The sequence below is a fragment of the Microcaecilia unicolor genome, unplaced genomic scaffold (assembly GCF_901765095.1).
Source record: "Microcaecilia unicolor unplaced genomic scaffold, aMicUni1.1, whole genome shotgun sequence".
Classification (NCBI taxonomy): domain Eukaryota; kingdom Metazoa; phylum Chordata; class Amphibia; order Gymnophiona; family Siphonopidae; genus Microcaecilia; species Microcaecilia unicolor.
Genome location: NW_021963157.1, coordinates 128,468 through 155,780, shown reverse-complemented (window position 1 = coordinate 155,780; position 27,313 = coordinate 128,468). Strand labels below are relative to the sequence as shown.

Sequence of the window (27,313 nt, the reverse complement as noted above, 5' to 3'; positions counted from 1 at the left end):
ACATTTATTTCAAAGCCATGAAACAAAAAAATGTAGACAGATAAAGAAAATCTACTAATGAAACCCCTAAAAGAAGCAACAAAAGCTGAGGCAAAGTGAGGTTATTGTGGGTGAAGTGTAGCACTGTTCCATGCTTCAAACCAAACTCTGCTTTGAGCCTTGTGCCAGTTCATTCCATGCCCATGGTGGGAGATAAGATCAAGAGGAAGAGAACCTTCGACACTCCAGAACTTCACTAATCCTTACCTGTTTCCTGCCACATCCAGGACATGAAGTTCGGTGGCATCAGCCAGCTCAGCAGGCAAGCATGTCAAGCAGTTGTCTCGTAGGGACAGCACATTCAGGTTACTACAGTTGCCGATTTCCACCGGCAGTAAGGTCAGGCGGTTCCGGTCCACATTCAAGTTAGTTAGTTTGGTGAGCTTCCCCAGGGACTTTGGCAGTGCCTGTGGATACAGCACACAAGATTTACTCCACTGCTATAGAGATAAGGCATGGACTATATTGACAGGAGTTAGGAACCTGTGTACCTAGATCTGGCACTACTACAAGCTCCTTCAACTCACTCAAGTCACTATCTCCCTATGACTTCACTCTCCCCCTGGCTCTGCCAAACACACTTCATATGGCTTTGGGTGACCCACTTCAGCTTTCTGTTTTGGTTTACACAGCTGTATTTGGTATGGTATAAAAATTGTACATAATTTTTTAAAGGGAAAATGTTACTATAAGAATCACTATAGGGAATGGTACAAGAATAATGGGTATAGTGCAATCATCGCCTGCAGTCCCTGTTCCTCTCAGCAAGAGTCACTATAGGGAACGATGCAAGAGTGCTGGGTGCACTCCTAGCCTCTACCAGGAGCTAGTTGTCTAGGAAACTATGTTAGGGCCCTGCCACAGAAAGATTTAGAATAAAGGGCCTATCCTATTCACTCTTCCCTATGTTTTCTGGAAGCCAGGTGCATGCACTCTCTTAACTTTATTCCTTTTGTTATTTTTGTACTTCCTATTGTCTGCCCAATGCTTTTCAGCCTCATTGGTGGCAGATGGTGCTACAGCTCATACTCTTGGAACACAGGCCAGGCCAGCAGAAGTTTTGTCTTTTTTCTGCTTTTTTTTTTTTTGAGAAAACATGCTGATATTAGGAGAAAATGTGTGTTATTTATACTCAAAACCTGACGGCAATTACTTATAATCTATCACAAAATCCACAGAAATGTGCTACTGGTGTTCAAGTAAAGAAGTCAGGTTTAATCTCTGCCCCTGATCTGTTACATCTCCAGATAAATCCACATGGACATCCCTCTTAACATACATCCTCCCTACAGCATTCACATCTCTATTTTCACCAGGTAGAACACATTGTTCCCCCAGCCTTTGATCTAATCAATAGCATCTGAAGAAAGTGGCCAAACTTGCATTATATTCCAGATGGGGCTTTACTAAGACCTGCTACACTGTGGAACTCATTTATTTTCTGACAATCAGCCTCTCACCAGGTATACTAGAAAGGCCAATTCATCTTCATCTGTCCTCATCTATTACACTACAGTATTCTATGTGCCCTATGACCAGAAGCAACAGGCTACCTGCAGCCTTGGTCTATAAACTAACTTTTGACAGGACAATTAAGGCCTCTTTCAAATGATGCATCCCTATCATCTGCCATGCCAGTCCACCAGCCCCCAAGATCCTCCTTGCTATGGTATGGATTACAATGTCTTACCATCAGCAGGTTTTCTGTCAATACAAGCTCTGACAGGTTTTCACAATCTCCAATCGACTCTGTTAGCTGCCCGATTCTGTTCTGGTCCGCCTTCAAAATTGACAGCTGCTTCAGGTGACCTGGGTGCCAACAAAGGGAGAGAGTGATGAGATGCTGCTACCAGATGGGAGTCAGCATACAGCATTCTGGAATAAGACATTTCTGTCTCAGACAGTAGGAAGCTGAACAGGAGCAAGGCAGAATAAGATGTGTCCTACTGAGAAAGGAATTCACACTGCAGCTGTCCAAGAAAATTGTGCATTTGCCCTCATATGCTGGAAGCCCCGTGGTCACTTTAGATAAACAATGATAGAAACATGACGGCAGATAAAGACTATATGGCCCATCTGGCCTGCCCATCCTCTGTAACCCCTAACTTTTCCTTTTCCTAAGCATCCCACATGCTTATCCCATGCCTTTTTAAATTCTGACACAGTCCTCGACTCCACCGCCTCCACCACCCTTTCCGTGAAATAATACTTTCTTAGATTACTCCTAAGCCTATTCCCTCTTAACTTCATCATATGCCCCCTCGTTCCAGAGCTCTCCTTCAGTTGAAAAACATAAATGCCCTTGAGATATTTAAACATCTCTATCATGTCTCCTCTCTCCCTCCTCTCTTCCAACATATACATGTTTATGAAGAGGTACAGGAAGGCTGAAGGATGCTATACGGTGGATCCCTGCTGTTGGAAAATTGTAGAGAGGACAGCATGGGCAAGTGTAAGCATGCTGGATATCGAAGACAAAAATCTGGAAGCTAGAGCTTGGAACATTTGCTCCAGAGGCCACCTGAGAAAACAACCCCAGAAACACAAGATAGGAAGGCTCTCATGAGCTGGAAAACCCAGCCCATAAAATGCATAAACAACAAAGTTGTTTACCTGAAGCTGTGTTCTCCAAAGACCAGTTCATCAGTCACACATATGGATAACATCATTCTGACACTGCTCCCCTGGAAAATGATTTCCAGAGCCTTTTATGAAATTCCTAAATCCCTTCAAAATACATGTCACAGTTCCGACACCCCAGTTTTGCAACATGCCTCAGTTCTATAATTAAGTTGACGAGTACACCTCCAGAAAGGGAAGGAGGGTTTGTGTGACTAATGAATTGATGTCTTCAGAGAACACACATTACAGGTAAATGTTTTCTCTAAAGAAAGGCAGCAGGTTTCAGTACACCTACTTAAGGGTTGTCCTCAAAGGAAAAGGGGGGAAAATAGTAGCCAAGAGGGCAGAACAACTATTTTTTTTGCACGACTCAGTAGAGCTTATGTGCTGTGATAGACAAAAATGCAATCCTCAGCAATGATGCCCCTTGTAATGTTAGAACACTGCCAACCCGACTTCATCAAGTTGTCATTTGCTTCAGGTGTCTGCTTTCAAACTGCAGCTACAGTGAAACCTCGGTTTTCGTCGATAATTCGTCCAAAAATAATCGACGAAAACCGAAACCGACGAAAACCAAGGCAATAAGAAATGTTTCTTTTAAATGAATAAAAAAGACTAATGTATAGAATAAATGAACATTTAACATGGCATTTCCCAGAAACAATGCCCCAGAAGAATGCCAAATTAGCAGCATGGGCACGCCGATGAATTCCGAGGCGACCGACGAAAACCGAGACAACATTTTCGCTAAAAAAATCGATAACCGAAAACGTCGAAATCCGAAGTCAACGAAAACCGAGGTTTCACTGTATTTCCAAAGTCGACCCCTGAAAGTGGTGAAGAAACTTGATCAAGTTGGGATAGCGACGCTATATCATTACAAGGGGTGTCACTGCAGAGGAATGCATTTGTCTCCATCATAATGTTGGAAGCTCTACTGGGACTTAAAATTTTAAGCTAAGTGTTTTTTCTCTTATTATTTGAGACAAATGAAGTAAAATATAAAAATATTATGTGGATCTGTACTATGAACTGATGACTGAACAAACTGGGCACAGTGAGTGGGTTCAACATGAGTGGCTCAAAATAGTGATGGTCCATTTATCTAATCTTTACATTGGGCTATTATTTGTGTGAACTGGCATTACTTGTGGAACAACCATTTCATGCGTTTATATTTAGGGAAAGAATTGGAGACTGCAGTTCAGTCACTTGTGTTGGCTTACCTGGATTATCCTAATTCATAAAACTGCAAGGTTGGTGACTACAACTATAGTACATAATCATATCCAGCCTATGCTTAAAAAATTGCATTGCTTGCTAATAATGTACAAGACTGAATTTTAAAATCCTGCATGGGATGTTCCACAATCTATATCTGCAAGTGTTCTGCAATGTATAACCTGGTCATTGTCTTCACTCTCTTCAAAGGAACATAACAAGTACCCCCCCCCCCCCCCCTTTAGACATCAAGCTGACATATATTGTGAACAGTGTCTTTTCGTGTAAGTGCGCCACTAATTGGAACTGTCTGCCAGAAGACCTGAAAGCCATTAATGTTTTAGTATTTTGTGGACGGGTAGGGGGAAGGAGTTAGGAGGGAGGGTAGGTGGAAGAAAGGTTTAAGTGGACGGAGGGGCAAGGTGAGGGGAAGGATTGGGGGGAGGGAGAAAAAGTAAAACTTTTGGTGACAAGCTGTACTGTTTTATAGTCTGAGGAAATATTTTGTGACTATGTTACTGTATGTTAAAGTTTGTCATTCAATAAAAAAGGTGAAAAATAATGTTTTAAATCTGTTGTTTAATGTAGCTTATAATTAATCAGTTTAATTGAGGAATATAATTGCTATGAATTATAGGATTTATTGTTGAGCAAAGTAGGCTTTGGTCTGTTTGTAAATCATTTTCTAGCCTGTATATCAGGAAGAGACGGTTTAACATTTTTTGATAAATAATTACAATCCAACATCTCCACAAGTTATACAATACAATAATAATAATAAAAAAATAATGTAACACCAACAATAATTAAAAATGCATTACTAGTTTATGGAATAAATTTCCATGGTAAGCTGGTACAAGGCATGAGATAAATAAAAATAAATAAATAAAGCAGCTTTTAAGGCAAAAGGCAGGTAGGCAAGGTAGAAATAGAGGGCAGAAATATGTTCCACGTTGATGTCTGCTGATGCTATGTTCTCTTCTACAGCAAAGACATCACCTGAAATTCTATTGGCAGAAAGGATAACTGAAGCCACAAAACCAGCTCAAATTACTTCTTCAACACTTAGTACAAAGTAAACAAGGCTGAAAGCAGAGGAGGAATGGCTTGTAGTCTTAATGAGAAAAATTAATTTCTATGGCTTAGAGAAGATGAAACTCTTATATCGTACAATGAACATACTAGTTTCAATTTATGATTGGCAATTCACCCCAGAGGTTACTCCAGCACAATCTAAACACACAAACATGATGTCATCGACGTATCACATCTGATTTTTTATTCTAGCACCTTTTTGTATTTTTAAGTTCCCTGCCACTGACACTCTTCATACTCAGCGTTTTGCCTATTTCTTGTGTTACACAGAATCCAAGTTCTTCTGTTAACATTTAACAAATGTCTTTTTCAAGATAAGCAACCCTGTATTATGTAAGATAAAACTGAAATGCTTTGATGTTTCACTTATATAATCAACTAAAACTAATATTCCTCGGGTGCAGGAAGAGCGTTGAGATGCCATGCTGGTCATTCTCCCATGTGACACTGAGGCCCTGAAGCAACCTTGTGAAACGCTGGCCAACGTCGGCTTGGCACATGAAGGAAGGAGAGTGGAGCTCAGCACGAATTTGGGCAACGCTGTTCAGAAGCACCGACTTAAAAGATAAGTGGTGGTGCTAATTATAGGTCTGTATATTGAAATAATTATTCACATAAAAGCTATATTAGCAGGAGAGAGAGTACATCATAGGGTTTTTGGCCAATGATGAAGGCAGGATCTTGTGATCCGATTTAGCTTTAACAGACAGATTTAAGATCTGTAAGCTCTTTGAGGCCTTTTCCCTGCAGCACAGCATGCACTACATGCAGTTAGATGATCATTTTGAGGCAGCAGATTTTTTGTAAAAGTTTAGTAGTTTCACTTATATATACTGTCATCTACCAACATTTGCTTATTTCCGACCTTCGAAAGCTAATCAAGATATGTATTATGTCCAATAAAAAAGGTATTATCTTATTTTCTTTTCCATGTGTTATTTTATTTCTATTGATTACCTTAAGATAAAACATAATTCATTTTTTTAATCTTCTTAATCTTTAGTTTCATTATATGCTCTATGTAAGTGCTGTCTTATCTGAGCCGTTTTACTTTATTCTTTGTCTACATAATATGTACTTCTTTCTCTATGAATTGACATATGTACAACATTGCACACATTTTTGTCTCCCTAGATAATGTATAAATTTGAATACACATTTTTCATCTTCACGTCTTTTCCGTTGAAATAACACATCACCACTATTTTTTTCCTTAGCTTCCTATATATATCACTGTCACTCTTGTTTTCACCACCACGGTTTCACTGCTGCCATAATCCACTATTTCCCTACCCATCGGATTGTTTCATTAATATATATCACTATAACACGTCTCTCACCTATATATTCCCTTCGGATGTCAAGGTCATCTCTTTTCAGTACCACCCCTATTATTCTTCTGTTCTCTCATTGTACCATTGTCCAGCTCGTTGTTTCACCTTTTTATCAATAGGACCATTAATGCATCACTGCACTAGATCCATTGATGCAGACTACCAGCTCATAAAAATGATTCATTTCATAATAGATACACATGCATCTATTGATTTTTTTTCTTCACTACAACAACTTTGTCCATTCTAATACTTATCTTCAGCTTCTAGTTCTGTAAATCGCCCAACAAAAAGTTTTAATAAGTGTTACATGCACTCTTTTTTTCTATTCAATGTCTTTTCCACATTTTATTTCTTCACTGTACATCAGCTTAATATTCAACCTCCCATATTTCATTTCTATTGATTTGTCCTAGGTTGATTGGCCTTTCGGTTAAACATATTAAATCTTTTATTATTTTACTACTACTACTTATCATTTCTATAGCGCTACAAGGCATACGCAGCGCTGTACACCATACACAATTTTACACACAATAATATCTTTATCAGACCCTCGTTAGCACTCCGTTTACCGTTACTTTACACACTACAACATCTTTATCAGACTCCCGTTAGTCCTCTGTTTACCTTCTTCTTTATTCCTTCACCAGATGTCATTTTCTTCCCTCTTGTTCACTTAATAATACACCAGACCATCTATCCTTTATGTGTCTTGATACATTTTACTCAACTTCTAGTGTTAATGAAACATACATCTTTTAGGCTTCACCACTGTTTTTAGGTTTATATAGACCTTGTTATTCCATACTTACTGTATTGATGTCTTTTCTGTAGACCAGGATATTGCATTACTACTCAAACCACATTGCACATTGGAGCTTTTTTTATACACAAGATCAAATTGTGAAGGTCAGTTTCATACTTCTTTTTACTGTTCTAATGTCTCATTATTAACAGACTCAGGTCCTACTTTAAATGGTCAACATATTGAGTTTTCCTACCTTCCTTTTTACTTCCTACATCAACAGTATGTTTGGTGCCAAGTACAGCTTATATAATAACTAGTAAAAAAGGCCCATTTCTTAACGAAATGAAATGGGCGCTAGCAACGTAATGAGTTCCTGCCATTAATGTTTCCACGGTTGTATTCTGAATATAATTGTTGTTTACATGTGTAAGATTTCTTTATATACAATATTTTTTGTGTAAACTGTGTTACAATGTGGTAAAAGTTTTCCTTGTTCAGGCCCTTCAATCAGTTTAACAATCACATCAGAAGAGCTCCTTTAAATCTAGACTGAAAGCCCACCTCTTTAACATTGCTTTTGACTCGTAACCACTCACCTCCACCTACCTTCCTCTCCTCCTTCCTGTACACATTAATTGATTTGATTACTTTATTTTTTGTCTATTAGATTGTAAGCTGTTTGAGCAGGGACTTTCTTCTATGTTTGTGCAGCGCTGCGTACGCCAGGTAGCGCTATAGAAATGCTAAATAGTAGTAGTAGTAGAATGCAACATACAGTTGCCCATGTGAGAGACTGAGAGTGACAGTGTGTTTTACAGACAGTGTAAGAGAGAGATACACAGAGTGATTGAGTGTGTGTGTGTGTGTGTGTGTGTGCGTGTGTGATGTGTGTGAGTGACAAAGTGATTAAAATGTTTGTCTTCCCTTCCGTTCTGTGCACTTGCCTCCACTGATGTTCGTACCTCCCAGTATATGATTGTTTGTTAGAGATTCAATCCACTCCACTTCCCTCCTCCAAGTTCCGTTCTGTCTGATTGGTCCTTCGTTGACATTGAGAGCCAATGAAACGCTGAACTACAGACTTACGAACCCTACACTGCCACAGTGCCACGGAGTCAGCTTCAGAATTTTGGAGGTGCTTTTTATTATATAGGATTGTCTATTCAATTATTCTTATCTGATGATGTATTTGTGATATTTTTAACTTAAAGATCAATTTTTGACATTTTTCTTCTCACTGGCCATTTGTTAACTGCTATTTGTTGACTGTTCAATATACATAATTGACCATTATGAATATTTCTGCATATATATCTTTATATGAGTGCATCTTTCTCAAGAATTTTAAGTTTGTAATTATATACATTTCTGCAACATACCTTTTTATATCAAAAGTTAAGTTGTTTTTATCTTTATTTTTATTCACATTTATTCATATCTTTTTATTATGATGTTTTATGTATATTTATGATTTTAGACTCCTGAAGCACAGTACTGTCGCCCCGATTAATAAATTAATTTGAGAAGCTCTACACTGTTGTCCTTGCCTCTTGATTGCATGACCTACTTCCCACTGTTCATCACTCCTGGTGTATCTTTCATGGGAATTCAGCGTTCCTCCACTTTGGTGGACTTTCTCTTGACTTTGAGAAGATGATTACCTTAACCCATCTCCACAGGCAAGCTGCTTTTCTATCACTGCTCTGCACAAAAGGTATCCCAGATTGTAAAATTCAATTTTCTTTAAGACTCCATTCTGAAGCAGGAGGTTTTTTCAAAGGTTAGGTGGGGGGGGGGGGGGGGGGGGGAAAGAGACTCTGACTCCTCTGAGTATCCCCACATTTTTCCCACCGAATATGATTCAAAATTTTAATAAGTTTATAAGCTTATCTGGTTACCAGTTTAGAAACTGGGCCAAGAGCTGGCAGACAGATCAGAAGCTGCTGGAATGTCTATCACCATCTGCTGTAGAGAATTACTGAAGAGCCAGTGCTGCAGAGTGCCCTTATAGGGCAAGACTTGCAATGTTTTGTTCTCTTTCGCCACCTATTGGTCAACAGACACAACCCACAGGTTCTGGCCTGGTCTGGTGAAGATAAGGAAATAAAAATTTATAAAACGAGTGGCTGCTTATGCCCACCTGTAAGACCATGCATACTAATATGCATACCCTGCATAGACATCCCAGACCAGCCGATGCAAGCAGAGTAGAGGCAGAGTTGCAATACATTTTATAAAACATATGGTATACACCTAGAGTACACACACACACTTCACCAGCTTCAAGCAAGTGTAAATGTGTGTCAACATTTGCGTACTCTCGGAGGTGGTTCTGGGTGTCTATTTTATAAAGGCACAGAGGCATCTATATAGTCTTTATAAAAAAAAAAAAAGGCTACCAATATTGATAAAAAACAAAAGAGGGAGGCTACAGGTCACCAAGAAATACTCAACAGCAACATCAAAATCACAAAAAAAAAGCTTATAACATAGAGAGTATCATCACAAGGATTCTCAGCCAGAATCATGGTACTTATATGTTTGCTATGAAATCTCTGAGCCTCCTTGACTGTGTGCAGAAAGACAGCACATGAATGTTGAAAATAAATCCAAGGGCCACCACCCACTATACAAAAAAAAAATCCAGACGCTACCACCCACTGTGCATAGAAAGCTTCCATAGGGGACACTACTCACCATGCAAAGAGAATCATCATGCAAATCTTCCATTCTCTCCGGTGTTGGTGAGGCAGCCCCAGCAAATTTCCAAGGGTGGGGATGGGGAAAGGAAAGCTTATCTACCCAATGACTGATTTCCCATAGGGTCTGTCATATTCTATGACAGAACACACAGCTCCCTTCCAAGGGGATGCTTACCAATCCCAGCAGGTATACTTTCAAGCTGATTTTGGGACAGCAGTAGGTCAGTGAGAGATGTCAACCCGCTGATTTCATCGGGTAGATGCTCCATTTTATTCTCAGACACATCTAGACAGATAAGGCGGCGAAGGTTTCCCAGCTCCTGTGGAAGATATTAAGAGGTTTGGGGGGGGATATGTGTAACATGATATATTTTTATTTTGAAGAACTTATTTGTAAACCAATTGTTTCTATTAACTGTGGAATGCTATGGTGTACTCTTGTTATAAATGTTTTACTATTTACAATATAGATAATACGTAAAACGTTTAAAGAGAAAAGTTCATATGAGGTGCAGATCATACCAAGAGCACAGCACAAAAAAGGGTGAGAAAATATTCTAATATCTTTGGAGAATGCATGTTTAATGAAATATAAAATTAAGAGGACAAGAAAGTATGACAAAAAGGGGGCAAGAGCAGAGTTATTCAATAAACATAACTCATAAATAGTTTTAATGCACGTTTAACTTCCCAGTTCCACTCTGAGTATGCATGCACTACCTTCACTATATGGAAATCTCCCACATGCATATTCATTGAGGGTCTTAAACACTTGACTGGCTGGATATGTCCTGAGGACTGGGTTGAGAACCACTATCAAGAGGCAATGAGCATCCACTTCCCTGGGTTTACCAGATTCAGAGGTATATGAAGCAACTAGCACTTCAAGGTGTACATTTTCCTGTATAGATACATAGAAGAAAAAAAATATCCCCCTTCCATGGAGCTTATAGTCTAATCAAAACATATATACATGACAAACAATACTTTATGGGAAATCTACAAATGATGTCAATTCATTATGTATTTGATTGTGCAATACTTTGTAAACTGAGGCAACCAGCTTTGTGATGTGATTTGGTGAACTAAGAAGATGGTATGTGAGCCCAAAATATTAATGTTTAAGAGTAGCCTTAAAAAGTGAGATGTTAGTGTAGACATAAATATGAATAGAGAGGCAGCATGACAAAATGAACACAGGAAGACTATTCTAGACATGGCAAAACAAGGCTAAAGGCATAGTCAGAATTGGCAGTGGAGAAGGGCACAGTGTTAGGCAGTGGTTCCCAAATCTTGTCCTGGAGGCACTCCAGCCAGTCATGTTTTCAGGATATCCACAATGAATATTCATGACAGAGATTTGCATGCACTGCCTCCACTGTGAGGAGTGGTCTAATTGTTAGTGCAGCGGGCTTTGATCCTTTGATTCCCACTGCAGTTCTTTGTGACCTTGGGCAAATCATTTAACCCTCCATTGTCCCAGGTATAAAAACTTAGACTGTGAGCCTTCTAGGGACAGAGAAAGTATTTGCAAAAATACTAGGACTAGGGGGCATGCGATGAAGCTACAATGTAGTAAATTTAAAACGAATCAGAGAAAAACTTTCACTCAACGTGTAATTAAACTCTGGAATTCGTTGCCAGAGAATGTGGTAAAGGCGGTTAGCTTAGCGGAGTTTAAAAAAGGTTTGGACGGCTTCCTAAAGGAAAAGTCCATAGACCATTATTAAATGGACTTGGGAAAATCCACTATTTCTGGGATAAGCAATATAAAATGTTTTGTACTTTTTTGGGATCTTGCCACGTATTTGTGAGCTGGATTGGCCACTGTTGGAAACAGGATGCTGGGCTTGATGGACCTTTGGTCTTTCCCAGTATGGCAATACTTATGTGTACAGCGCTGCGTACGTCTAGTAGCACTACAGGAATGAATAGTAGTAGTAGTATCTAGAGTTACCATATTTGTGAAGACAAAAAAAAAAAAAAAGAGGACACAAAAAATTAAATGCCACCCCGCCCCCAGAACAGGGTCACCTTAACCCCCCCCCCCCTCCAAGAAAGCCTGCTTTTATAAGCAGTGAAAATATTGGTAAAAGTAACAGAAATGCATTTTCTCCATTGCTAAACACAAAATTAGAAAAAATGTACATTTCCAAAAAAGTAAACATCCATGAGCAGCATGCCCCCCTCTCCTCTCCATCCCCTTCTATCCATGTGCTTATATCTTCCCCTTCTCCCTTCCCTCTCCCCCCCCATATACATGCCCCCCTTCTCTCCTTCCCATTTTTGAGCAGCTTGTCCCTTCCTCCCATCCATGAGCAGCATCTCTTCCTTTCCTCTTCCTCCCATCCATGTGCAACCGCCTCCCCTCCCTGGGCCTACCTTACAGCCCTGGTGGTCTAGGGGCCTCTTTGGGGGTAGGAAAGAACCCCACCCTTTCCTGCCAGCTGCCACTACATCTTGAAAATGGCTGCTGAGACTTTGCAACTTGCCCTATTTGCTTTTTTGGCCACCACCATACACTGAGATGATTTCAATGCATGGTCCATGATGACACCTAGACCATTTTCTTGGTAGTAAACTCCTATTGTGGAACCTAGCATCATAACTATGATTTAGATTATTCTTCCCAATGTGCATCACTTTGCATCTGTCCACATTAAATTTCATCTTCCATTTGGATGCCCAGTCTTCCAATTCTGTAAAGGTCCTCCTGTGACTTCTCACAGTCCACATATAATTTAACAACTCTGAATAGTTTTGTCATCTGTAAATTTAATCACCTCATTTGATATTCTCATTTCTATATCATTTATAAATGTTAAACAACACCAGTCCCAGTGGCATTCCACTATTCAACTTCCTCCACTGGGAGAAATGGCCATTTAACCCTACCTTCTGTTTTCCATATTTTAACCAGTTCCCAGTCCACAACAGAACATTGCCACCTATCCTACGGCTATTTAATTTTCTCAGGTGTCTCCCAAGAGGGACTCTGTCAAATGCTTTCTGAAAACCTAGATATACTACATCAACCAGCTCACCATTATCCAGATGTTTGTTTACTCCTTCAAAGAAATGAAGCAAATTGGTGAGGCAAGAATTCCCTTGGATGAATCCATGTCAGCTCTGTCCCATTAAACATATTTGTCTGTGTGTTCAGTACTTTTATATATTTAGTTATTATCATTTTGCCAGGCACCGACATCAAGCTTACCAAGCTGTAATTTCCTGGATCACCCCGGAACCCTTAAATTGGAGTTACATTGGCTACCCTCCAATTTTCAGGTCTCACAGACAATTTTGACGACAGGTTATGAATCACTAATAGTAAATCAGCAATTTCATGTTTTGAGGTGTTTTTTTTTTTTTTTTGAGTACCCTGGTACAATCTAGTCCAGATAATTTAGGGTGTCTTTTACTAAGCGGCAGTAAGCCCAATGCAGGCTTACCGCTTACTAAACCGGAAGTACTGCCGGGCTACCGCAGCAGCCTGATAGTAGTTCCTAGCCTCAGCATGTGCCATTTCCAGTGCTACAAAAATATTTTTATTTTTGTAGCACTTGTGTTTACCTGGTGGTAATCAGGCAGTACCACATGCTGCCTGGCTACCGCCGGGATAGCGCAGGATCCCTTACCGCCACCTCAGTCTTTTACCTGCTGTGGTAAAAGGGGGCCTTAGCACGCATTAAACACAAGCTGATGCTAGCGAAGGCCCCCTTTTGCAGCAGCTTTGTAAAAGGACCTCAACTGTTGATTTGGCTCAGTACACCTTCCAGGTTCACAGAGATTTTTTTTTTCTTACATTTGTACCCCGCGCTTTCCCACTCACAGCAGGTTCAATGCAGCTTACATATTATATACAGGTACTTATTTGTTTCAGTCCCCCTTTATTATCACCCTTGAAAACCCTTTCTGGCACACGCAAATCTCTTACATCCTCTTCAGTAAAGACCAAAAGCAAAGAATTAATTTAGCCTCTCCGCTATGGCCTTGTCCTCCCTGAGTGCCCCTTCGTTGATTATCTAAAGGTCCCACAGATTTCCTCACAGGCTGTCTGCTTCTGATATACCTGAAAATTACTGAGTTTTTATTTTCTTCTATGGCAAGTTTCTCTTCAAATTCTCTTTTAGCCTTCTTGATCAATGCTTTGGATCTAATTTGCCAGTGCTTATATGCTGTTTCTTGTTTTCATCATTCGAATCCTTTTTTTTTTTTTTAATTTAGAATTTACAGATTATTTACATAAAAAATGCAAAATAGAAAGGCTAAATACATAAAAACATTCTTCAGTAGGAAAACATTACCTTAATAGACCATAATAAAACCTCAAGACCGCATCTCAAAGAAAGGATGAGAGAACATGCAAAATTGGAAAAAAAAAAATCTCAGAGGATATTAAGCCTCAAATCATTACATTAACAAAAATAGTAAACCCATGATCTAACTATTCCTTTGACCTTGTTCTAACAAAATATCTTTCCAGATGAGAAGGATAAAAAACAAACAAACCCACCACTCTCTTCTCTTGATGTTGTAAAACACATCTACAGGGAAAATGAAGAAAAAAAGTTGCTGCCAAAACCAAAACCTTTGGGTTTTAGAGTAAGAAATGAACTTATACATCAACTCTACAAGAAAAAAAGAATAATACAAACCCAAAGGGATGTAATCATGAGGAACATGGAGGAATTACATCCACACCTTGTGAACCAACTTAAAGAGGACCTACATAACATCCAAGGAGAAAAACAATACATTGCTATCCGCAAAAAGGAAATAAAGCTATATTCTCTTCTTCAAAATCAAAGAGAGAGAAACTGCTTATCCTTGAATAGCTACAGCTCTGCAGAACCAACATCCCCAGACACCTTGGAGACACTTGGATACACATCTCAGGCATGTGAAAATCAGAGCCCAAACAAACCAGGGAATACTGATCACACCTTTACAGATAATAAACCTCTCGAACCATCAATTATCACAGCATGAGGTCTCGGTGCTATCCAAAGGGCTCTCATTCTGCCCATCTAGGGAACTAGATGAAATCCAACTATACTCAGACCTAGAAGAATTCTTTAGAAAAATGCGCCTTAAAACACATTTCTATAATAAAGGGACACCAAACAGACCGGAATACAGTCTTAAACAAAAGAACACTTATTTCACCCCACAGGAGGGACAAAACTACAAGCTGGATAATTACATAGAAAGTTTCAGACATAGGGTGAAATCCCAACTTTCCAACAAACAAAACAGAATCCTGTACAATCTTACCCCACCAGAAAGAGCGGCCATAAGAACCCTACAAACTAACGAACGCATTATCATCAAACCCGCAGACTAAGGAGGCGCAGTGGTAATTATGGACATACAAAAATACATTGAAGAGGGGCACAGACAGCTCTCAGACAATAAATACTACAGGAAACTAACTGAGGACCCCACACAGGATTACACAAAACAGCTGAAAGACCTTATCAAAACATTTCCTACACAAGCGCAACCTCGCCTGAAGAAACTCATACCAAACCAGCCTGCTGTGGGCACATTCTACATGCTACCCAAGATCCACAAACCGGGAAACCCTGGCAGACCAATCATATCAGGTATTGGCACACTCACGGCAGAAATATCTGGATTCATAGAGGGAATTCTGAAACCTCTCCTACACAAAACTAACAGCTTCATACAAGACACCACAGACTTTCTGAATAAATTGAAAAATATCAAGCAACTACCACCTAACACCCTTCTGGTCACGATGGATGTAGAATCACTATACAGCAACATTCCACATGCGGATGGCATAGCTGCATGTGGAAGACTCCTAAAAAAAATCCACACTGGACCATCAATACTCACCAGAAACTATTACAAAATTAATCAAATTCATTTTAACTCACAACTACTTCCGCTTTGACAATGATATCTATCTGCAAATAATGGGCACTGCGATGAGCACCAGGACAGCACCCCAATATGCCAACCTTTTTATGGCTGAGCTGGAAGAGACATTTCTGAATACATACCAGACCAAATCTCTAAAATACTACCAGTACATCGATGACATTTTTATGATTTGGACGGAGGGTGAAGAAATTCTGAAACAATTTTATTCTGCCTTCAATACATACCATCCTACAATCAGATTCGAAATTGACTACTCCCCAGAAAAAGTCAAGTTTTTGGACACCACGGTCTCAATCAGTGATGGCTGTATACAAACATCTATATACAAGAAACCCACAGACAGATGCAGCTACCTCCACAACTCCAGCTTCCATCCTTCACATACAAAAAGATCCATCATTTACAGCCAAGCCACAAGATACCACCATATCTGCTCTGACCCAGGGGACAGAGACAGACACCTTAAAAGCCTGACTGCATCCTTCAAACAGAAAGGCTACAACCCCAAAATAATCTCCAAGAATATTGCCTCCTCCCTCAAAACACCCAGGGAGAATCTGCTACAGTACAAGGAGAAAAAATCCACAGACAGAATGCCCCTTGTAGTGACATATAATCCAGAGCTGGAAAAACTGAGGAAAATCATAAGAGATCTACAACCTATACTCCAGGAGGATGAATTACTGAAAGAGATATTCCCATCCCCACCAGTACTGGCCTTCCGACAGCCACCCAACTTAAAACACAAGCTAATCAGAAGTAAACTTCCATCACAGACTGAAAAGGAACAGAAGGGCACACTTCCCTGTAATTTATCCAGTTGCAAACTATGCCAAAATATTTCACAGGACCCCAAAGTCATCCACAAAGGAAAGATATTCAACATAAAGGGATCTTTCACTTGCTCATCTTCCAATGTGGTATATATCATTCAGTGCAAAAAATGTAATGAAGGATGCTATATTGGAGAAACAGGCCAGATGCTTAAGACAAGATTCAATTTACATAGACATCACATGAACAATACAGCCAGTAGGGCCCCCACCCCGGTGGGACAGCACTTCACAGAACCAGGAAACTGTACCAGTGATTTCACAGTGAGAATACTGTGAAACTTTAAAACCATACAAGAACGTAAGACCTTTGAAGTCAGAATGATTGAATATTTTAACACCCAACAGAAAGGACTTAATAAGGATCTGGGGTTCCTAACCCATTATAAACCATAAAACTGTATGTCTCTGTTGATCACCCCACCCCTCACCTATCCACACCCATCCTGTTAGAATATCAATGATATGCTTTGATGTCCCCATGCATACCTCCGACCCACCCCCATCCTCCCACCCTGTCAGACTGTCATAGTAATACTTGAATGTTTTCACTTATATACACTGTCAGCTAGCACATTTGCTTATTTCCGATCTGATGAAGAAGGGCAACCTTCGAAAGCTAATCAAGAAATGTATTAAGTTATGTCCAATAAAAAAGGTATCATCTTATTTTCTTTTCCATGTTTGATTTTGTTTGATTTCTATTGATAAGACTAAGAAATAACTTTCCTCCTTTGCTGGGTGGATCGTGCAACATCTGGAAAGATATGTATAGTTTTGCTGACAAAACTGCACGTTTAACCTTAAAGTACAATTTCAAAATCTTTAACCTAAGAACATAAGAATAGCCCTCACTGGTTCAGACCAACTGTCCATCTAGCCTAGTATCCATGATTAATGGATTCAGGGGAGGCCTGCATTTGTTCCTTCATTAAGGTGTTGGTAGTTAAGTGTGAAATTTATCAGATGAGGAGAGAGAGAAGGTTGGGGGGTGGGGGGTAAACAGAGGATCCATCAACAAGGGAAAGCATGTAAGTTTCCTTTCAATCTATTAAGGAAGAACCTAGTGCAAGCCTCCCACAAATTCATCAGAGGAATTCAGACACAAGCCACTCCCCAAATCTATTAATGAAGGAACAAATGCAGGCCTCCCCTGAATCCATTAATCATAAAAACAGACTTAATCTGTTAATGAGTGAACGGGGAGTAAGGACATATAGCATAACAACGTGTAGACTGGCTATTCATGATCCACACACAGAGCTCTCAGCGCTGGTAATAAAGTTTTCCTACATACTCTTTTTTTCCTGATAATCTAAGTTTGTAAACATAATGTAGGTATTGCTTCTATTGTCATATATTTATAAATTATAAATTTAGGTGTTTATTTTTCAGTGTTTATCAGTGTTTTTGTGGTGCAGGTTCCTTTTACAGTAGAATCAAATAAATATATTTGTACAACTGAGGAGTCATGAGCATGAAAAAGGCACAAAAACAGAGTGTAGGATCCAAGGAAGGAAAGGGGAGGAGAGAATTTTTTTTTTTTTAGTGTTTATCAACCGATATCTATTTTACCTTTTTGTGTATCAGAGGTGTTTTATCTGTGTTTCATCTGTTAAAGCCTAAAATCAGAAATCCTAAATATGGGCGAGCAAATAAACATCTTGATACTCATGTTTCTAAGCTGTTATTTCAGAAGATAATTGGTCCCACAGTATAAATATCCTTTCAATGCTGAGAAAGTGCATTTGAAGGTTGGCAACCCATGGATAGTGCTCTCAGCAGCAGAGTATAGCCTAGCAGAAAAGGATAACTACATATTATGGACTACATCGGCAGGCAGCTCAAACCCCAGCTTGGCAGTCGTACTCACCGGTGGCAGAGCAGAGAGCTGGTTTTTGTCCAACCACAGCTCCCGGAGATTGGGCAAAGCTCCCAAAGTGTCCGGCTGAGGCAAGAAAAAACAATTATTCCAATTCAACAGACACATGAAAATACCCCATAACCCCTGTTTTTATAACCTCTCACCTCACACACACAAGTCTGCCTCTTAGCCCCCCCAGTTCCTATAATCCCACCCACTTCTCAGAAACAAAAGAGCTGGTCCCTTACTCCCATTTTTATAATTCTTCCACCCCACCCCCAAATCTTGCATAGTTAAAGCCTGTCCCTTATTTTCACCACAGTGCAAGGGGACTGTCACTACATTAAAAGACCTTTCATCTGTAGGTTACCAACTCAAATCAGTAGGGTCTTAAAAAGGTGAGTTATGTAAACTGAGCTCAGCCCCAAGGCCCACAAAAGAACTGCTCACACAACAGCCCTTGTCAAATTTCAATATATCTTATGGCAGATTAGTGTTAAAAACATAACAAGAGATAGAGTCCTAGGCATACAGACCAGCCATGAATGCCACCTGCTTTCCTTCCATATACAGGCATTTATTTAATTACCAGTACTTCCAGGTCATTACTGCCAAGGTCCAGCTGTTCCAACTTAACCAGGAATGACAATGAACTGCAAGTTAAAAGATCAACAGAAAGGAAAAGGAAAGAGGAGAGATTACATCAATACCGATTTTTAACTCCTATCACCAAGTCCATGAGAAATGCTTAAAACTCCACCTTCATCATGTGAACTCACAAAGATCACTGTAATCACCTTCAACTGAGGATTAATGAGGACATGGGGGTGGTGTGCTGCTAACTACCATCATATGAGGACATAGAGGTGGTGTACTACAAGCCCCCATCATATAAGGGCATAGGGGAGGTGCAGCAAGCCTCTGTCACATAAGAACACAGTGCTAAGACAGCATGTGCCTCTGGCTTGGGAGGAATCTGAACGTTGCATGTTGGCTTGCTGGGAAACTAATCTTAAAACTTGGGGAGAAGAGGTCTTGTAAGTCAAACTGATAAATTTTGCATTTGGTTAAAAGCTAGAAAGTATCCTACACTTGTATGCAAAAGTTTAGGCATCGCTGAACAAATTGCTTTGTTCAGTCAATCCCTACATGAACAGAGGCAGACAGCTTCTAAACGGCATAAAATGAAACACAAACAGCCACAATGAGTAAGGCTAAAAAAAATGGCCTTCCAAACAAATCCACAATAGGGTTCCAGAGGTAAAATGAGAAATATTTAATGTATCTACAACTGTAAAATGACGCAGCATAAAATGGAGCACCAAATGACAAGGGGAACATGCAAGGGGAGCAGCCAAATGGATTTTGAATGAAACAGTGCCTATGCAGATTGGCCCTTCAGCCTCACACTGCGTATTTTACAAAAGGTCTGCTCCCCCTGACGTCAAAACCTGGTTATAGGTAGATCTTCTTCAGTAAAGACTGAAGCAAATAATTCATTCAGCTTCTGGAATACCTGAAAGTTACTACTTTAAGATTTTTGCCTCCGAGGAAAGTTTCTCTTTGTATTCTATTTTGGCCTTCTTTATCAACGCTTTGCATCTAACTTAGCAGTGCTTATGTTGTGTCTAGTTTTCTTCATATGGATCTTTTTTTCTATATTTAGAAAGATATTCTTTTGGATCTAATAGCCTCTTTCACTTCTCCCTTTAATTATGCTGGCTGTCATTTGATCTTCTTTCCAACTTTATTAATATGTTGAATACATCTGGTCTGGGCTTCTAAAATGGTATTTTTAAACAATGTCCTTTCAGCTTTTTTTAACCATTTTTATCATAGTTACCCTTTCGAAAATTAAATGCTGCTTCAGAAATTTCTTTAGTGACTGCACTCCAGTTATTAAAACAAATTTGGTTATGATCAGTTTTCCAGCAGACCCAACTCTGTTACCTCTTGTACTAAGTCATGCATTCCATTAAGGACTAGATCTAAAATACCTCCCCCTCTTGCTGGTTTTTGGCCCAGTTGCTCCAAGAAATAACAACTGCTTCTTAAACCAACATCTAGGAATTGTCTATAAGTTTTAGCTATAATGTTCTACTTCAGGTATGCTGTACTATTTCCCATCCCCCATCTTTCTTTACTATCAGCCTCATGAAGGAATTTCTGGCTGGTCACAAACTCTGATGGTGCCTCCCATTGCTAGCGCAACTCAGCTACCTGGTATAACTTTTTACAAATGTAATTTACTGAGAAGAGGTGTGGCAAGGACACTAATTGAAAGCCTCTAGCGATATGAAAGACCCAATTACAAGTCTCCAGCACATATGCAGCACCTATGATTGATCCAGGGTAGAGGAGAGGTGGATGCTCACCACAGCCTATAAAACCACGCTGCAACAAAGAAACTCTGAAAAACTAGCCATGCTTGGAAAGAGAGTTTCAGATCCGTCCCATGGCCTATTTTTTCCCGAAGGGGGTGCTCTGCCCCCTTCGTAAAAACTAATTCTTTATAGCTAATAATCTCTCATTCTTTCTTCCTTTCTCTTTTTTCTCTCTGTTCTGTGACCTTTGTATGAGGAATAAACTTTCCTGCCTCCTTTTTCCCTTCTTTATATAATTAGTCTGATTACTTATAATTACCAGAGGTACTGATGTTAGATTTTGTAAGTTTGTTACAACTTGCAACTGATATCTGATGCTCTGCTGGTGGGTGAGTAAGAATAAAAGACTTATCTCTAATTCCTGTCCAATTTTTCTGTAATATTTTGTAATATGTTAAGAGAATAGCAATCAAAAGCAGCCTAGTACAAAATTTTGCCTCCCTAGCACTCTTCGATGTGGCATTTAACTAGCCAATATTGGGGTAAGTGAAATCAAAATATTAAACAGATCTACTCTCTTCCACTAATTTTACATATCTTTTGGGCAGACTGGATGGATCGCTCAGGTCTTTATCTCCCATCATCTGCTATGTTACTTCTGTTTGTTACCTGCTCTTTTCTACTGGATCTCCCTAAAAAGAAATCGTTAACCTGTTACTAGCACTCTGTGACCTCTCATTTTAAAAAAGTCACATTTCCTGAAGACAAGAGGGCAGCGGAGATAATGCTGATTTTTGAAAGGTAACTATAGACCAGTGAGCCTGATGTCAGAATCTATTTTAAAAAAACAAAATAAGCGACTAGACATGGCTTAATGGGAATCTGTGTAAATAAACATGTGGATCAAGGTGAGCTGGTTGCTATTAGAGCTGTACCAAAAAGCATATTTTACTATTCGGCTGAATATGAATAATAAAAAATATTAGTTTGGCCAAATATAAATTCCAAATGCAAATAATGGACATTGAGCTTTTAACATAAATAATAAAAAAAGAAACATGAAATCAGAGAACTGTTATTTCAGTAGGAGTTTGCACAGTAGAGCCCCAGATTATTTGTATTCAAGTTTAAATCATTATTACATAAGTACATAAGTAGTGCCATACTGGGAAAGACCAAAGGTCCATCTAGCCCAGCATCCTGTCACCGACAGTGGCCAATCCAGGTCAAGGGCACCTGGCACGCTCCCCAAACGTAAAAACATTCCAGACAAGTTATACCTAAAAATGCGGAATTTTTCCAAGTCCATTTAATAGCGGTCTATGGACTTGTCCTTTAGGAATCTATCTAACCCCTTTTTAAACTCCGTCAAGCTAACCGCCCGTACCACGTTCTCCGGAAACGAATTCCAGAGTCTAATTACACGTTGGGTGAAGAAAAATTTTCTCCGATTCGTTTTAAATTTACCACACTGTAGCTTCAACTCATGCCCTCTAGTCCTAGTATTTTTGGATAGCGTGAACAGTCGCTTCACATCCACCCGATCCATTCCACTCATTATTTTATACACTTCTATCATATCTCCCCTCAGCCGTCTCTTCTCCAAGCTAAAAAGCCCTAGCCTTCTCAGCCTCTCTCTTCATAGGAAAGTCGTCCCATCCCCACTATCATTTTCGTCGCCCTTCGCTGTACCTTTTCCAATTCTACTATATCTTTTTTGAGATACGGAGACCAGTACTGAACACAATACTCCAGGTGCGGTCGCACCATGGAGCGATACAACGGCATTATAACATCCGCACACCTGGACTCCATACCCTTCCTAATAACACCCAACATTCTATTCGCTTTCCTAGCCGCAGCAGCACACTGAGCAGAAGGTTTCAGCGTATCATCGACGACGACACCCAGATCCCTTTCTTGATCCGTAACTCCTAACGCGGAACCTTGCAAGACGTAGCTATAATTCGGGTTCCTCTTACCCACATGCATCACTTTGCACTTGTCAACATTGAACTTCATCTGCCACTTGCACGCCCAATCTCCCAGTCTCGCAAGGTCCTCCTGTAATCGTTCACATTCCTCCTGCGACTTGACGACCCTGAATAATTTTGTGTCATCGGCGAATTTAATTACCTCACTAGTTATTCCCATCTCTAGGTCATTTATAAATACATTAAAAAGCAACGGACCCAGCACAGACCCCTGCGGGACCCCACTAACTACCCTCCTCCACTGAGAATACTGGCCACGCAATCCTACTCTCTGCTTCCTATCTTTCAACCAGTTCTTAATCCATAATAATACCCTACCTCCGATTCCATGACTCTGCAATTTCTTCAGGAGTCTTTCGTGCGGCACTTTGTCAAACGCCTTCTGAAAATCCAGATATACAATATCAACCGGCTCCCCATTGTCCACATGTTTGCTTACCCCCTCAAAAAAATGCATTCGATTGGTGAGGCAAGACTTCCCTTCACTAAATCCGTGCTGACTTTGTCTCATCAGTCCATGTTTTTGTATATGCTCTGCAATTTTATTCTTAATAATAGCCTCCACCATCTTGCCCGGCACCGACGTCAGACTCACCGGTCTATAATTTCCCGGATCTCCTCTGGAACCCTTCTTAAAAATCGGAGTAACATTGGCTACCCTCCAGTCTTCCGGTACTACACTCGATTTTAGGGACAGATTGCATATTTCTAACAGTAGCTCCGCAAGTTCATTTTTTAGTTCTATTAATACTCTGGGATGAATACCATCAGGTCCCGGTGATTTACTACTCTTCAGCTTGCTGAACTGACCCATTACATCCTCCAAGGTTACAGAGAATTCGTTTAGTTTCTCCGACTCCCCCGCTTCAAATATTCTTTCCGGCACCGGTGTCCCCCCCCAAATCCTCCTCGGTGAAGACCGAAGCAAAGAATTCATTTAATTTCTCCGCTATGGCTTTGTCCTCCCTGATCGCCCCTTTAACACCATTTTTGTCCAGCGGCCCAACCGACTCTTTGGCCGGTTTCCTGCTTTTAATGTATCTAAAAAAATTTTTACTATGTATTTTTGCTTCCAACGCTAATTTCTTCTCAAAGTCCTTTTTTGCCCTCCTTATCTCCGCTTTGCATTTGGCTTGGCATTCCTTATGATCTATCCTGTTACTTTCAGTTGGTTCTCTTCTCCACTTTCTGAAGGATTGTTTTTTGGCTCTAATGACTTCCTTTATCTTACTGTTTAGCCACGCCGGCTGACGTTTAGTCTTTTTTCCCTTTTTTCTAATACGTGGAATATATTTGTCCTGAACCTCCAGGATGGTGTTTTTAAACAGCATCCACGCCTGACGCAAGTTTTTTACTCTGCGAGCTGCTCCTTTCAGTCTTTTTTTCACCATTTTTCTCATTTTGTCGTAATCACCTTTTCTATAGTTAAACGCTAGCGTACTTGATTTCCTAGTTTCACATCCTTCAATGCCAATATCAAAACCGATCATATTATGTATTCTACCAAATACAAATGAGTGATGAGTGAGGTGATCACATCTGCAGGTGATTCACAAAATTATTCAAAGCCATTAACAGTGAAGAACTGCACAACAGAGTATGAGGCAGAGACATGATGGGGGCAGGGATGGAGATGGGGTCTTGGATGAGTATAGAGCCCGCGGGGATGGGGCGGTACAGAGCCTACAGGGACAAACTTTGTCTTCATGTCATTCTCTACTTTGAAGGCTGTTAATGAATTGGACAGTTATTTAAGTTTGAGTGATATAGACAATGATGTTTTGATTTTTTGGAAAATCAAGCAAAAGTGCTGGTCACAACTGGCAAAATTTGCATGGGGGATCTTTTGTATTCCTGCTACCAGCACATCTTCTGAGAAGACATTTTCTATTGCAGGAAGGAAGACAGGAGAGCTAGAATGAATCCTGAAATTGATGACTTATTATTCAACCACAGATTAAAAAATCATAACAGTGCTTTGTAGGGCATATTTTTCCCCCGCTAAGGCATACAGAATGGATTGTATTTTGTTCTCCTGGATATTTTAACAGGGTGGATTAGGGTTCCTTGGGGTAGCAGAAGTCAGCTGTTGTTGGGGTTGAAAGGATAGAGAGTGGTAGTGGGGTTTATTATAGCTGCTCGTTATTATTGTTTTCTATTTGTGATTTATAAACAACAGTTGCACAGAATACTGCTCCTTTTATACTTTACTAAAAAGATTTAAATATAAAATTCTAAGTGTTCGAGGCTTCTGTAGATGAGGACAGAGACGGCAGGGAGGGAAATGACAGAGCCCACGAGGACGGGGCAGGGACAGAGCCCACAGGGACAGGGTGGGGAAACAGCCCAGGGGGGCAGGGACAGAGCCCACATGAATGGGGAGGGGGCAGGATGGGGACAAATTATGTCCCCTTGTCATTCTCTATTGCACAAGTATCTTGTATAGATGAAATTTAACTGGACAAGTGCAAAGTAATAGAAAAAGAATCCTAATTACAGGTACAAAAGGCTGGAATCTGTGTTAGGCATTATCACCCAAGAAAAAGGTCCTGGAGTCTTTGTGGATAATACATTGAAATTTTCAGTTTATTGTGCTGTAGCTGACAAAAATGCAAATAGAATGTTAGGAATCATTTGGAAAGGAATGGAAAACAAAACTGAGATCATAATTTGCCTTTTTGCAGATAACATTTCACATTCCAACTTTGACATACCACAAATAAAATATTTAAGTGGTTTACATTAAAGTAAAGATACTCACCTGTAGCAGGTGTTCTTCGAAGACAGCATGCCATTCGTTATCACATATGGGTGACGTCACCCGCGTCATACAGTGTGGAGCATTAACAAGCTTTGTCTTTAAGAGCATGTGAAGTGTCCCCACCGCATACGAGTGCCTTCACGCACACCCGCCCACTCACCAGCCGCTAGAACACAGGATCATCAGTTCAATACTCTAGCTCAGTGATGGCGAACCTATGGTACGCAAGCCAGAGAGAGCACGCAGAGCCCTCTCCCTTGGCACGTGCGCTGTCGCCATCGCTGGTCCGTCCACTCTCCCTCCCTTCGGCTTCCCTCCCGCCCTCCCTCCAACCCAACAAGCATCAGGCCGCCCGCCCGTCCGTCCTCCCTCCCAGCACCAGGAACCCCCCCTCCTCCTAAAATTTAAAAAGCATACAGTCCTCGGAGTCGGGGTTAAGGCGGCGTGCATCAGCAGCGAAGCGCGTGTTCTTCACTCGGCACGCCTTCGGCCTTCCCCGTCTCTCAAGCTCTGGTCCTGAGACCTGATGGTGGGTGCTGGATGGGAGGGAGGCCTGATGCTGGGTGCTGGGAGGGAGGGAGGCCTGATGTTGGGTGCTGGGTGGGAGGGAGGCCTGGTGCTGGGTGCTGCCGGGTGCTGGGAGGGAGGACAGGAGGGAGAGGAGGGTGACTGGACATTTGTGGCTGGAGGGGAGCGGAGGGTTGCTGGACATTTGTGGCTGGAGGGGAGAGGATGGTTGCTGGACATGGATGGAGGGCAAGAAATGAAGAAGAATGGAGGAAAGCAAAGAAATAAATGGAAAGGAAGCCCTGGAAACGGAGTTAAGAGAACAGATAGAGAGCAGCAGAATCAGCGACTAGAACCAATATGGATAGAAAAACAAAATCACCAGACAACAAAGGTAGGAAAAATCATTTTATTTTCATTTTAGTGTTTGGAATATGTCGAATTTGAGAATTTACATCTGCTGTCTTATTTTGCACTGGGTATACTGGAGCTGTAACAGCTTACAGAAATGATTTATAATGGAAGAAAATCATGTTATTTTTTTCTCCTATACTAGTATATTTTCAATGATGTCTGTTTGTATGCGCCATGGCTGGTATAAGGGGTGTGGCTATCATAGGGGTGGAGTCATATGTGGTGACCCCGCCCATAATGAGTACCGGCACTTTGCGATAAATAATTCGATTTTGGGTTGCTGTTTGGGCACTCGGTCTCTGAAAGGTTCGCCATCACTGCTCTAGCTCGAAAAAGAGGAGACAACTCCAAAGGGAGGAAGGGATGTGAGAATGAATGGCCTGCTGTCCTCAGAGAACACCTGCTACAGGTGAGAACTTTCTACAAAGACAAGCAGGCCACATTCTTACATATAGAAATCCCTAGCTACTAAGCTCCCCCAAAAAAACACCTGCTTTCCGTCGCGGTGACAATCAAAGTTCCTGGGGGGGGGGGGGGGGGGGCGCGTGTCGGAAGCATAGCAAAGGCAGGACTCGGGCATGCTTAACACATGGGCGTCCTCGGCCGATAATGGAAAAAAGAAGGGCGTCCCTGACGAGCACTTGGCCTACTTTACTTGGTCCATTTTTTCTTGCGACCAAGCCTCAAAATGGTGCCCGAAATGGCCAGATGACCACCGGAGGGAATCAGGGATGACCTCCCCTTACTCCCCCAGTGGTCACTAACCCCCTTCCACCCTAAAAAAAAAAAAAACTTTAAAAATATTTTTTGCCAGCCTCAAATGTCATACCCAGCTCCCTGACAGCAGTATGCAGGTCCCTGGAGAAGTTTTAGTGGGTGCAGTGCACTTCAGGAAGGCGGACCCAGGTCCATCCCCCCCCCCCCCCTACCTGTTACACT

The 27,313-nt window shown here is 40.7% G+C and overlaps 1 protein-coding gene across 1 annotated transcript in view; it reads right to left on the bottom strand.

Annotated features, from left to right (window-relative positions):
• Positions 1–242: 242 nt before the first annotated feature.
• Positions 243–27,313, bottom strand: part of LOC115459020 (protein scribble homolog) — a gene marked incomplete at its 5' end in the record, with an annotated part of 124,562 nt that continues 97,491 nt past the window's right edge. The window contains 5 exons of the mRNA XM_030188880.1: positions 243–446; positions 1,730–1,848; positions 9,940–10,084; positions 18,384–18,458; positions 18,964–19,027. Of these exons, the coding sequence (XP_030044740.1) occupies positions 243–446; positions 1,730–1,848; positions 9,940–10,084; positions 18,384–18,458; positions 18,964–19,027 (607 nt within the window). The remainder of the gene's footprint in view (positions 447–1,729; positions 1,849–9,939; positions 10,085–18,383; positions 18,459–18,963; positions 19,028–27,313) is intronic.